Raw genomic sequence first — 14,482 nt, forward strand, 5'->3', positions numbered from 1 at the left:
CTTAACAATGTTGCCAGACCAAGGGGAAAATATGCTGCCAGAGTAAGCAATTGCTTCTGATCCATTTTCCTAACTAAACAATACAACTAAACTTAACACTAAACTGCAATGCCTGCCTCCACAGTACAGATCGAGAGAAAACAAAGGCAGAGCACAAACAAAGGCAGATCCAGAGAAAACAAATCACAATATACCTTCTCAGCACAGCAAAGAAACCTCCTGCCAGTGTGGATTCCTTCGAAAGCAACACGCCTTTCTGCGGCCTTCCCATGTTCATTGCAGAGAACAAGCAACTCCGTTTCAGGTCCCTCGAAATCGGAGTCTTCAGTGGTAGCAGGGATCTGTAGTGCATAGGAATACCAGAGATTTGATCCACATGTCAGCAAATAAGCTCATTCAAGAAATCCTCCAAATCACAAACCCTAACCCTAAAAATCTGAACTTACCTTAATTCTGCCGTCGTCAGAACCTGAGTTGACGTACTCCACGGTGTGCTCACTGCTATCGGACCCATCGCTCCAGGACACCATTGCGACGCAGCAGGGGCGCGGCGACGCGGCTGCGGGTGCGGCGACCAAAGCAGAGGAGCAAGACAGAGGAGGAGTGAGCGAGAAAGCAGCGAGACAGAGTGGGGAGTGGGGAGTGGGGGTAGCACCGACCGGTCTTTTGACCGGTCCATCAAACAGAGGCATACGACGCCGTCAAACACCGTCTAACGGCTATCGGGACAGCCGACGGTGCCACGTACACAAAAAAGGGCCCCACATGTCATAAACAAGCTTAACTGACCCCGATCCGTCGATCAGTGCTTTCTGTAAAAAGATTACGGAAGATATGGTGTTTTCTGCAAAAAAAATGTATTGTAGTGATTTTCGCAAACCTTGCCTTTAAAGTGATGGTTTTGTGCAATTTACTCATCTGACGGTGGCGACCAGAGAGCACGCGTCGCCACCCCGCCGACGTGTGTCCGAGTCCCACAATTTCTATATGAGCGTCGTACCGTATCTAACTCGAAACCCAATCCTGTGTCCGACTCCGACTGCAGCTCCTTTTCTTGTCCGACCGCAGCTCCGCACCCTCCTTTTATATACGCCTCTGCGCCGCTTATAGCAACACAATTACAACAAGAGATCTCTAATCTAACAAGTCAACAAGAGATCAAGATCGAGATATGCACCGTGGGCGCATCGCCGTGAACCCGGCCGCCGGCATGGTCGCCATGTTTCCACCGCCGCCGCGGCGCTTCAACTTCAACCACATGTTTCCCGTGCAGGTGGTGCAGCCCCCGCCGTTTACCTTCCACGCTGCTCCCCTGCCGCCGGTACAGCCGGAGCTGCCGGTCCAGGTGCGCCCTGTGTGGGCGGGGAACTTCAACGAAGAGTGGGCCTACCTCCAGAGCTTCGCCGCGTGCGCCCGCTACATCGCTGTCGACGTGCACTACCCTGGACTCGTCCACGCCGCCGACCAGGACCTCAGCAGCCTGCCGGTGGAGCACCGCTACGCGCTCATGAAGGCCAACGTGGACGGCCTCAAGCCGCTCCAGGTCGGCATCGCCGTCTGCGACCACCAAGGCCAGCAGGTCGCCTGGGAGTTCAACCTCCGCGACTTCTGCCGCCTCGCCGACTCGCACGACGCCAAGGCCCTCGACTACCTCGCCCGCCGCGGCCTCGACCTCGACACGCTCCGCAACCACGGCGTCGACGCCTACATGCTCGGCGCGCTGCTCATGGGCTCCGGCCTCATCAGTGCCGGGCACGGGCGGCCGCTGTCGTGGGTCACCCACGCCGGTGCCTACCACGTGGCGTACCTCCTCAAGATTGTCACGGGCGGCGCCCCGCTGCCGCACGACGTGGCCGGGTTCCTCGGCGCCATGCGGTACTACCTCGGCCAGCAGGTCTACGACGTGGCCACGATGGCGGCCAACTGCACGGGCATGCCGGTGGGGCTGGACCACATCGCCACTAACCTGCGCATCCATCCGCCGTGGGGGAGCCCTCGCCTCGCAGGCGCCGCCGGCGTGCGCGCGCTTCTGGCCTTCAGGATTTTGAAGGACGGGCGGTTCGGTGGCAACGTGGAGAGGTTCCGAGGCCTGCTTCAGGGCCTGCAGCATTAGTTCTTCTTCCACGGTCGATCACAATCACACACGAGCAACGTCCTTGGTCAAGAATTCGAATGTGCAACGGACTCATGCTGCCCGCCGGTTATTCAGAAGATTGTTATTACTGCTACAGTTTTATATACTTGTCAAGCGCTTGTTTTTCTCATCAAAACTTCCAGTCAAGGTTCTAGTGATGCGTGATGTATTTTGTCGTAATAATTCGCAATACTTATACTTGAGTAATATGTATAAACAACCGTCAACCGTGTACCTTCTATTGTGTGTGTATTTTCTTAAGTCAACCGTGTACTTTCTATTGTGTGTGTATTTTCTTAAGGCATCTCCAACACCAGATATTGTATTTGTCTGTGGTCATGTTCGTAGATAGTGATATGAAGAGCCGGTCATCCAACGCTTACCGTAAACCTTCATCCGTAATACAAATAGATTCAGACATAATTCATGCAAAGACAACAGAATTCATGCGAACGGACATAAATTCGATATATTTTATATAAACCGAATGATATTTCGTCCGTTCAACTAAAACCTAAACTAATTTGTAGCGGACGGCGACGGATGTGTTCCAATCTTGACGAGTTCCCCGTCGTGCAAAAGGATAAATATTAATGTAATATTGATGATACATACATTTCAAAATGATAAATTACTTGAATAATGTAAAAACCGTGAATTTGAAAATGTTAATGCAATGTAAAAATATTGTTAGCGTAGTTATAAAATATGTTGATATCACTCAAGAAATGTATGTGATATTTAAACAGTATTCATTTCAAAAAGATGCACGTGAAATATTTTTATAGTGTGAAAAATATGTTTCTGTAATTTAAAAAATAATTCATACCATTGAAAAAAAGGTGCACTGCATTTTAAAAATGCTCACACATTTCAAAAGATGTCTGTGACATTTAAAAAAATGTTACTGTATGATGTAAAAAAATGACCATGTAGTTTGAAAAATGTTCCCTATCATTCAATAAAAAAGTATCACCATGTATTTGAAAAATGGTCAACACATATCAAAAAAATATTCAAAATGATGTATTTCCAAAAATATTAATCATATAATTGAAAAATGTTCAATGTGTATTAAAATAATATTTCTGATATACACAAAAAATGTACAACTTGTGTTGCATAAAATAGGCATGTATTATAAAACATAAAATGGAAGAAAAAAACCAAAGAAAATCAAGGACAAATTGATAGAAAACCGATAGAAACGTTGTTTTTCCTTTTAGATCATTTGTAGTTCAGAAGATTATTATTACTACTACAGTCTTATTATATACTTATAGGTCGAGAGTTTGTTTTTCTCATCGCAAAAAAATTTATTTGATTTTCCTTTTAGTAGTATTCAAAACTTCCAGTCAAGGTTTTAGTGATGCGTGATGTATTTGTAGTAATAATTTGCAATACTTACTTGAGTAGTATATATAAACATCTGTCAACCGTGTACCTTCTAAACAAATACAAGCATTGTATTCTATTATGTGTGTATTTTCTTAGGGCATCTTCAACGCTGGATATAGTATTTGTTTATGGACGTGTCTGCGAAAAGTGATACGAAGAGCCGGCCATTCAAAGTTAACCGTAAACCTTCGTCCGTAATAAAAAATAGATTCAGACATAATTCATGCAAAGATGGCATAATTCATGCAAACAGACATAAATTGGATATATTTTATATAAACTGAATGATATTTCATTCGTTCAATTAAAACCTAAACTAATTTGTAGCAGACGGTGATCTCGTAGGCCTGGCCGGGTTGGGAACGAATATATATGGGGTCAGGTGGGCCAGTGTGAGCCGGGTCCGACGTGGCAGGTGCACCCGGGCGCCCTCATATCCAGTGGGCTGGATATGGAGGGTGCCAGTAAGCCCAGACATTTGAGATCCGTTTGAGATATCCGTCTGGGTTGAAAAAATATGACTAGTCAATGATTGAGCTGTCCTCCCAGACATATGAGACGAGTTTGATGCGTCCGGCCGTAGATGCTCTTATATTGTGGGACTCGGAGGGAGTAGCATGGAGCGGAGGGAGTGCATGCACGTATGTTTGTAGCTGGCTAGGCACGCGTGCATGCATGTGCCTGTCACGCCCTAGGGACAGACGGAATCGACGGCGGCTAGCCGAGTAGCAGGTAGGGGAAAGGGGAATCGGAGCTGAGGAAGAAAGAGAGAGAGCACAGGAGAAGATAATAGAAAGCGAGGGGCTAGAATGATTTCAATTTCAAACTCCATACCGTACAGCACGCTACTCGCTCACTTATATACCGCGGCTTACAACCCAACACTCGGCCCACCGGCCCATACATCACGCGACCCAAAAGCCCCTTGGTCATCTTTTAAACTCTTCGCGCCTTTGCCGCTGCGATCGCCTCTGTACTTGACTCCTTGTCACTTACAGTACCCGCCCTGAAGAACCAGCGTGTCCCCATGCCGGTGTTGTTGGAAAGCGTTTCTTGAGCACCTCGTAGTCCTCCCAGGTGGCTGAAGCAGCAGGAATTTTCGCCCACTTGACCAGCATCTCAAGATGGGACACGTTCCCTTTCTCGACCAGTCGTTGGTCTAGTATTTCTTCAAGACAAACCCCCGGAGCAGAGAGATCGATCGGTACTGGCAGAGTGGTGAACACCGGCGTATGATCTAGCACATGATTCTTGAGCTGTGACATATGGAAAACAGGATGGACTTGACTTCCTCTTGGTAACTCCAACTTGTATGCAGTACTGCCGATCCTGTCCACTATCTTGTATGGTCCAAAGAACTTCAGCGCCGGCTTCCGACAAGGGCGATTCACCACTGTTGATTGAGCATAAGGCCGCAGTCTCAAATAGTCAATTTCCCCTTGTGCAAATAATCTGTCAGAGCGCTTCTTGTTGGCAAAGTGTTTGTATTTGCACTGGGCACATGCCAAGTGATCCTTAAGAGCAGTTGTATGTTGAGTATGTGTGGCCAACCATTCATTGACATCAGGGTTGAGAGAGGGCGTGTGTCCCAAGAGTTGGCCCATGTGAAAGTGCAACTATCCCCGGGTGGTTTTGGTAATTCCTAAGAACAAATATCTCATTGAGCTAACATTATTCCAAGATTACTATTTCAGGAAAAGCTCAATGAATGGCATGGCATGGATGAGGAAAGTGGATCCCTCAAAATTCTAAGGACAAAAAGTTTGGCTCAAGCTTCAAGATCAAGACTCTACATTTTATATTTTAATGATCCAAGATCACATTGAGTCTATAGGAAAAGCCAATACTAATAAGGAGGGATGAGGTGTTGCTTAATGGCTTGCTTGCTCAAAGTGCTTAGTGATATGCTCCAAAACCATCAACTACCTTCCCACATCTACATATGACCTAAACCAAAAGTCAAACTCGGCCCCACCGATTCTATCTATCCGGCGCCACCGAGTTTCAAATGTCATAGCCACTGCCATAAACCCTAGCAATTCGGTTTCACCAATAGGGATCTCGGTCTCGCCGAGATGGGATTGTAATCTCTCTATTTCCCTTCGTAATGTTTCGGTCTTACCGAGATGAGCGATCGGTCCCATCGAGATTGCAATGTAAACTCTCTGTTTCCCTTTTGTAACATTTTGGTCTCACCGAGATGAGCGAATCGGTCCCACCGAGTTTACCTGACCAACTCTCTGGTTAGCTTATTACCAAAATCGGTCCCACCGAGTTTGTGTAATCGGTCACACCGAGATTACGTTATGCCCTAACCCTAACCATATCGGTCCTACCGAGTTGCATCTCAGTCCCACCGAAAATCCTAACGGTCACTAGGTTTGCTGAATCGGTCCGACCGAGTTTAACCATTCGGTCCCACCGAGTTTGGCAAATTGTGTGTAACGGTTAGATTCTGTGTGGAGGCTATATATACCCCTCCACCCACTCTTCATTCGTGGAGAGAGCCATCAGAACATACCTACACTTCCAATACACATTTTCTGAGAGAGAGAACCACCTACACTTGTGTTGAGGTCAAGATATTCCATTCCAACCATATGAATCTTGATCTCTAGCCTTCCCCAAGTTGCTTTCCACTCAAATCTTCTTTCCACCAAATCCAAATCCTGTGAGAGAGAGTTGAGTGTTGGGGAGACTATCATTTGAAGCACAAGAGAAAGGAGTTCATCATCAACACACCATTTGTTACTTCTTGGAGAGTGGTGTCTCCTAGATTGGCTAGGTGTCACTTGGGAGCTTCCGACAAGATTGTGGAGTTGAACCAAGGAGTTTGTAAGGGCAAGGAGATCGCCTACTTCGTGAAGATCTACCGCTAGTGAGGCAAATCCTTCATGGGCGACGGCCATGATGGAATAGATAAGGTTGCTTCTTCGTGGACCCTTCGTGGGTGGAGCCCTCCGTGGACTCGCGCAACTGTTACCCTCCGTGGGTTGAAGTCTCCATCAACGTGGATGTACGATAGCACCACCTATCGGAACCACGACAAAAACATCCGTGTCTCCAATTGCGTTTGAATCCTCCAAACCCTTCCCTTTACATTCTTGCAAGTTGCATGCTTTACTTTCCGCTGCTCATATACTCTTTTGCATGCTTGCTTGAATTGTGTGGAGATTGCTTGACTTGTGCTAAGATAGCTAAAATCTGCCAAGAACTAAAATTGGGAAAAGGCTAGATTTTTATTTGATCAAGTAGTCTAATCACCCCCCTCTAGACATACTTTCGATCCTACAAGTGGTATCAGAGCTTTGGTCTCCATTTACTTTGATTTCCAAGCTTTTGCTGGTCATAGCCTTGGTTTCACAACCTAGGAGAGTATGGCGTCTAGCGAGGGAAATTATCATCGTAGAGGTCCTTACTTTGATGGTACTAATTTTGCTAGTTGGAAGCATAAGATGAAAATGCATATTCTTGGGCATAACCCCGCCATTTGGGCTATTGTGTGTGTTGGCTTGCAAGGTGAATTCTTTGATGGGAAAGAACCGAATCGTGAAGCTACCGCGGATGAGTTGAAGATGCTACAATACAACGCTCAAGCTTGTGATATCCTCTTCAACGGATTGTGCCCCGAAGAATTCAACAAAATCAGCCGTCTTGAGAATGCAAAGGAAATTTGGGATACTTTGATTGATATGCACGAAGGTACCGACTCCGTCAAGGAATCCAAGTTGGATGTGCTTCAAAGTCAACTTGACAAGTTCAAAATGAAGGATGGTGAAGGTGTCGCTGAAATGTACTCTAGGCTTGCTCTTATCACAAATGAGATTGCCGGCTTAGGGAGTGAAGAGATGACCGATAGATTCATCATTAAGAAGATCCTAAGAGTCTTGGATGGAAAATATGATACCGTGTGCACATTGATCCAAATGATGCCCAATTACAAAGATCTCAAGCCAACGAAAGTCATCGGAAGAATTGTTGCTCATGAGATGTCACTCAAGGATAAAGAGGAACTTCACAACAAATCAAGTGGTGCTTACAAAGCCTCATGTGAAGCCCCCACATCATCGAGTGAGAAACAAACCTTCAATGAAGAATTGAGCTTAATGGTGAAGAACTTCAACAAGTTCTACAAGAGTAGGAGCAAAGAGAGAAGCTCCAAGTCAAGGTCCTACAATGACAAAAGATCTTCTAGTCGAGAGCAAAACTGCTACAATTGTGGAAGGCCTGGACACTATTCCAATGAGTGTACGACCCCCTACAAGAGAAGAGAAGAATCACCATCTAGAGAAAGAAGCAGTAGAGATGATCGTTATGAACGAAGACCCTCACGGAGAAGCAAGGATTTGGAAAGAAAGGACAAGTCATCAAGGAGCTACACAAAACGAAGACATCAAGCTCATGTTGGTGAATGGGTATCCGGCTCCGACTCCGACAACCACTCCGAGAGAAGCTATCACTCCGACTCCGAATATACTCAAGATGAAGGTGTTGCCGGTCTAGCACTTGTGACAACCAACTCCTACGACATATTTGACTCACCAAATGAAGGAGTTGGAACATGCTTCATGGCTAAAGGCCCAAAGGTATCACACCCCGAGTATGTTGATTTCAATAGTCATGAAGATGACTTGTTAGGTGATGATGATTTACTTGTTGACAACTCTAGTGATGAATACTATGATGAAACGTCAATTAATCATGCTAATCAAGATAAAACGAATGACAATGATAAGGAGAAGATTGAGTCTCTAACTAAAGAACTAAACACTCTTAAGTTAGCTCATGAAACTATCTTAGGAGATCACCGAGAACTTTTAAGGACTCATGAGAAATTACGCTTTGAAAAGCTCAACCTTGAGCAAGAGCATGAGTTCTTAAAGGCAATCAATGATGATCTTCGCAAGAAAAGTTATTCTTACATTGCCAAGCGTTTACTCTTATCCACTTACATGCCTCAAGTCAAGTCTAGTAACAAGAACAAGAAAGATTCTTCCTCTAGTAGTAACAATAATCATGCTAAATCCAATATTGTTGCTTCTAGTAGTTCTCTTGATTCCACTAATGATTCTCTTAGCCAAGTTATACTTGAGCAAGAAAATAGCTTATTGAAGGGAATTATAGAGAAAGGTGTTTACAAGAGCCTTGCTGGAAGTAAGCAATTCGAGGAAATTGTATGCAAGCAAGGAAGGCACCGGAAGAATCAAGGTGTTGGTTTTGAACGAAAGTTCAATGCCAATGGAGTTGAGTGGGAAGAAGATCAATACCCCAAGACGAAGTTTGTTCCTCAACAAGAGGAGTATGATCCTACTTCTCTCAAAGGGACACAAGCTCAAGATGATCTTCCACCACAAGACCACAAGCAAAAAGGCAAGGACAAGCTTCAAGAGGAAATTGATGCATTTGAAGAAGCTCCTAAGGCCTTGGTCAAGTGGGTTCCCAAGACTACTTCAAGTTCCACTTCATCAAGTACAACTACAACACCGAGGATTCCCATCAAGATGGTGTGGATCCCGAAGAAGAAGAACTAGAGAGTTCTTGAGGGTGACTCCGCCAACATACTTCACTCTTATCATCTTGGCAAGAACAAGTGCAATCAACTTCCATATCTTGCACTAGTTCAAGGAGTCACAAACCCTCTTGTTGGTAAGACAAGGGACAAGGTAACCTAAAAGCTTTCATAGACATCATCTTGTGTGTGCATCACTCTATGTCTATGGATATCCTTGTTTGTTCCTTGTGGGACTAACCCGTGTAGGTATTGAAAGTGCAACTCACTCCAATGGATAGCTCCAAATGATCTACATCAACATTGAGCATCCACATCTTCAACATCTACATGAAGTCATCATCGACAAAACCCAAGGTTAGTTCATCCCTCTTAGGGGGGGATCTCACATCTAGGGGGAGCTTTACTCTAAGAATTGAGCTAAAGCAACTCTAATGGTGTGAACACAACAATGCTTTATGTAAAAGTAGTAACCCTACTTGTGCTTAAATGATGAGTATGACCTATGATCAAATGTTCTCATTTGACTCCTAAGTCAATATACTCATATATAGATGACCTAGTCATCGCAAATTGTTTGATAGATGCTAGAATTGGATGCGCATGCTTTGCCACATATTTCAATTGCCATTTTATTGTGTGAGCATGTTGATTGCATATTTTACTCATTCGAGGACATCCACTTGTTGTTTTGATTGATTGGTTTTCTTTTCTTTTGCCAAGTGGATGGACAAGAATACCTAAGAACCCTCTCTAGCTATCTATGCTTTTCTCGTCTCAAACTCTATTCATGCTACATCACAAAATTTGATCAAGTCAGATTCGAACCACTTTGTGTGAGGAGCACTCGAAGTCCCCGATTCGTCATAGACTTAAACTTCCAAAACTTCTTTGTGTGTTTCGGTCTGATCGATTCCTCCATTTCGGTCATACCGAGATCACTAAGTCGATCTAGGTTTTCAATCTCGGTGCAACCGATTTGAACTTTTCGGTCACACCGAGTTGCTGTAACTGTCAACAGTTATGCATCTCGGTGCCACCGAGTTGTTCCACTCGGTCACACCGACAGGGTCGGGCTATATATACTCACGGGAAAATTTTTGGAAATTTCTCCGAAACCCCTTCGCCCGCGCATAGCTCGCTCTGCCTCCTGGGTCTCCGGATCGTCCTCCTCGTCGCCAGCCGCCTCCTATCGCTGGTCTCCGCCGCCATCAACGGAATTCTTCCCCGCCGTTGCCGCCATAGCGAGTTCATCGCCGAACTAGGGTATGGACTCGATCACAGTGCTATCCCCGTCCGGTTCCTAGCACATTGTGTTCATTATGATTCTTACCACGATTGAAACACTTCTATCCAGTCAAAACACTTCGTAGATTAGAGTTGAATCAAAAATTTAGGGTTAGGTTTCCGCCGAAACCATCTCGGACCCACCGGGTTGCAGAACTCGGTTCCACCGATTCGGCCAAGGCCATTGCACATGTAATTTTCGGTCTGACCGAGAATTGCAAATCGATGTGACCGAGTTCAGGACTTTGTGAAACCCTAGCAGTCTCGGTGCCACCGAACTGTGACTCGGTCTGACTGAGTTCACTAGTTTAGGTTCCAACAGCTGCCTCGGTATCACCGAGTTTGCAAATCGGTTGATCCGAAATGCTTTCTGTGGAAAACTAAAACTAAGTTTTTGACTCATTCTTTTGCAAAAATCTATGTATTTTGTGATGCTCATCCACTCTATCTCATCTACAATCTATTCACAGGGTCTGCTGTCAGTATTTGCAACATGTCTGACCAGAGTGACAGCCAGAACAGGTCAGAGGAGCAGGTTCACCTGAGTGAGGGCACTAGTCCCTCTAGCAGTTCAGATGATGGTAGCAGGAGCACCCCAAGCAATTTGCCAAAGGCTGCCACTAGAGCAAGCAAGAAGAAAACTTCAGAGTCTGAGGATGAAGACTATGTGGCCACTGAGGATGAGGCCACATCAAAGAAGAAAGTGGTTAAGAAGGAGTACAACTCAACTGCAGTTAAGCCAGGAATGAAGATCAAAAGGCCAGCAGGAAGACAACCAATGTCTAAGGCCAGAGCATCCTCTCAAGCATCTTTGGAATCTCAACCCAAAGAGCCTGCTGCAGAAGGAAAGAAAAGGAAGGAAAGGGTCAAGAAGACCATGGCCAGAGTGATTGGAAAGGCTTCCATGATGGAAGAAGAAGAGGAAGAAGAGGTTGCTGCACCAGCACCCAAGGCACAGAAGCTTATGGGTGATGCTATCAGGACAGGGCTGCAACATCAAAGCCTAAAGAAGCACCCAAAGCTGCCTCCAAGCCAAAGACTGCACCAAAGAGAAATACCAGAAATATACCAGCTGCTGAGAAGAACAAGGCCCCAGTGCCTGAGACTGTTGCTGAAGAAGAAGATGAAGAGCATGTTCTGAGAAAATTGAAGCCAAAAATTCCAGACCACAATGATGCTCATCCTGTGGCTGAGAACATGAAGATCAGAGAGACTCAGGACTGAGGAAATGGAGAGAGACAGATCCATATGCTACCAGGAGAAGGACTGCTATTGATTACAGGGTCCACACAAAGGAACAGCAGGATTTTTATGAGACAGTGTTGTTGGACAAGAAGCCTATAGTGTGTGAAATGAGATGGGTCGACTGGAAGTATATCAAGGAAAATGAGGAACACTATCCTGGTGTGTTTGACAGCTTTAGTGCTTATGGAGTTGCAGACTTTGTTGGGCAGAAGCTCACAAAGTGGAATGAGGAGCTCATAATGCAATTCTACTCCACAGCACACTTCTATCCAGATGACAGGATAGTATGGATGTTTGAAGGTACAAGGTACCACTCAACTATTGAGGAATGGGCAAATCTGATCAATGCACCTAAGGAAAAAGAAGATGACTTGGATGTCTATGGCAAGAATAAGATGGATCACAACTCTATGGCAAATATGTACAAGGAGATTCCTGAAGATGATCTTGAGACTCACCAGTTTGGGTCAGTAAAACACTTGCTGTCAGGGCTGCCTACAATCAATTGGATCCTTAGGCACACTCTCTTGCCCAAGTCTGGTGATCACAGAATGATCAGAGGCCATGCAATTAACTTGCTACATATATTTGATGTGCCACAGAAGTTCAAGGTCATGATCCTTATAGTTGAGACTATCAAGAGGACTGCAGCTGACCAGAAAAGAAGTTGTGGATATGCCCCACAGATCCAGGAGTTGATAAACTCAAAGATGGGCACAGTCACATACTTGTTGGATAAGGAACACTTGCCTATCTATCCTGACTTCGAGGACAACCAAGTTGTGATGAATGAAGATGAACCCTCCTCAGTGCAAGCACAAGCAAAGAAGGAGAAGGCAAAGATGGAGAAGGCTGCCAAGATGCCAACTCAAGAGGAGGCATCTGATTACCTTTTGAAAAGCAAGCAGGACCAGCTTGGTTACTTGATAGCATCATCTCTGAGGATTGAGAAGGGGTTGGCCACCCTAACTCAAAACCAGGAGAGCCTGGAAAGAATCATGGAACAAAAATTATATGATTTAGATGTCAAAGTAACTGAGATTCAGTATGTTGTGGAGCAGCTACAGGATGACATGCAGGAGAGGAAGGGCAAGACAACCACTGATGCATTTGCCAGAGTGCCTCGAGCTCAGAGATCTGCTGCAGTGCCTGTACCAGACACTAGAGTCACTTCATCTGCACCAGCTACAGCTCCAGCGCAACCAGCTCCAGCACCTACCCCAACAGCTCCATCTACTTCAACTGAAGCCTTCGTCCTTGGAGTTCTCCGGACACCACCACCTGAAGACCAAGCCTGAGAGACGTTCTAGTGCTATGCATTTTCTATGAACTTTTTGGTAACTTGTTGCCAAAGGGGGAGAAAAATGTATAGATCATAGGCTTCGAGAGAGAGCGTTGCTTTTTATTCTCTCTTGCTTTGGTGGTTGAACTTTGTTTGTCTTTTGATTGCTTGAGATACTACGCTATTATCTGTGAGACATTGATGATCATGTGGTTGATCATAAGCTACACTTATGCTTGTTAGATGATATTATCTTACTTATCCTTATATGATCATTCACTTTGCTTGGTGATGAGTGCATGTATTTAATTCTTATCATTTTGAGCGCTCCACCAAGATGTATGTGACATGGAAGAGTAACCCATGATCCTAACTCATTGTGCATTTGCAGTCCAAAGCAAATCTTAAGATATGCACAAATTTAGGGGGAGCTCTTGCTTTTCACATACTTCTCAAAGCGACAATATCTTTCACTCTTATTATCATTTGTCGAAGCTTTGATCTATATGTTGTCATCAATTACCAAAAAGGGGGAGATTGAAAGTGCAACTATCCCCGGGTGGTTTTGGTAATTCCTAACAACATATAGCTCATTGAGCTAACATTATTCCAAGATTAATATTTCAGGAAAAGCTCAATGAATGGCATGGCATGGATGAGGAAAGTGGATCCCTCAAAACTCTAAGGACAAAAAGTTTGGCTCGAGCTTCAAGCTTCAAGATCAAGACTCTACATTTTATATTTTAGTGATCCAAGATCACATTGAGTCTATAGGAAAAGCCAATACTATCAAGGAGGGATGAGGTGTTGCTTAATGGCTTGCTTGCTCAAAGTGCTTAGTGATATGATCCAAAACCCTCAACTACCTTCCCACATCCACATATGACCTAAACCAAAAGCCAAACTCGGCCCCACCGATTCTATCTATCCGGCACCATCGAGTTTCAAATGTCATAGCCACTGCCACAAACCCTAGCAATTCGGTTTCACCGATAGGGATCTCGGTCTCACCGAGATGTGATTGTAATCTCTCTGTTTCCCTTCGTAACGTTTCGGTCTTACCGAGATGAGCGATCGGTCCCACCGAGATTGCAATGTAAACTCTCTGTTTCCCTTTTGTAACATTTCGGTCTCACCGAGATGAGCGAATCGGTCCCACCGAGTTTACCTGACCAACTCTCTGGTTAGCTTATTACCAAAATCGGTCCCACCGAGTTTGTGTAATCGGTCACACCGAGATTACATTATGCCCTAACCCTAACCATATCGGTCCTACTGAGTTGCATCTCAGTCCCACCGAAAATCCTAACAGTCACTAGGTTTGCTGAATCGGTCCGACCGAGTTTAACCATTCGGTCCCACCGAGTTTGGCAAATTGTGTGTAACGGTTAGATTCTGTGTGGAGGCTATATATACCCCTCCACCCACTCTTCATTCGTGGAGAGAGCCATCAGAACATACCTACACTTCCAATACACATTTTCTGAGAGAGAACCACCTACACTTGTGTTGAGGTCAAGATATTCCATTCCAACCATATGAATCTTGATCTCTAGCCTTCCCCAAGTTGCTTTCCACTCAAATCTTCTTTCCACCAAATCCAAATCCTGTGAGAGAGAGTTGAGTG

The 14,482-nt window shown here is 45.0% G+C and overlaps 1 protein-coding gene across 1 annotated transcript; it reads left to right on the forward strand.

The window, feature by feature from the left end:
- Positions 1–1,130: 1,130 nt before the first annotated feature.
- Positions 1,131–2,546, forward strand: LOC123058968 (probable CCR4-associated factor 1 homolog 11). Its single transcript, XM_044481633.1, has one exon. The coding sequence runs from the start codon at positions 1,172–1,174 to the stop codon at positions 2,111–2,113; it is 942 nt and encodes a 313-aa protein (XP_044337568.1). The 5' UTR covers positions 1,131–1,171; the 3' UTR covers positions 2,114–2,546.
- Positions 2,547–14,482: the final 11,936 nt, after the last annotated feature.

This window comes from Triticum aestivum, chromosome 3A (genome assembly GCF_018294505.1).
Source record: "Triticum aestivum cultivar Chinese Spring chromosome 3A, IWGSC CS RefSeq v2.1, whole genome shotgun sequence".
In the NCBI taxonomy this organism is placed as follows: domain Eukaryota; kingdom Viridiplantae; phylum Streptophyta; class Magnoliopsida; order Poales; family Poaceae; genus Triticum; species Triticum aestivum.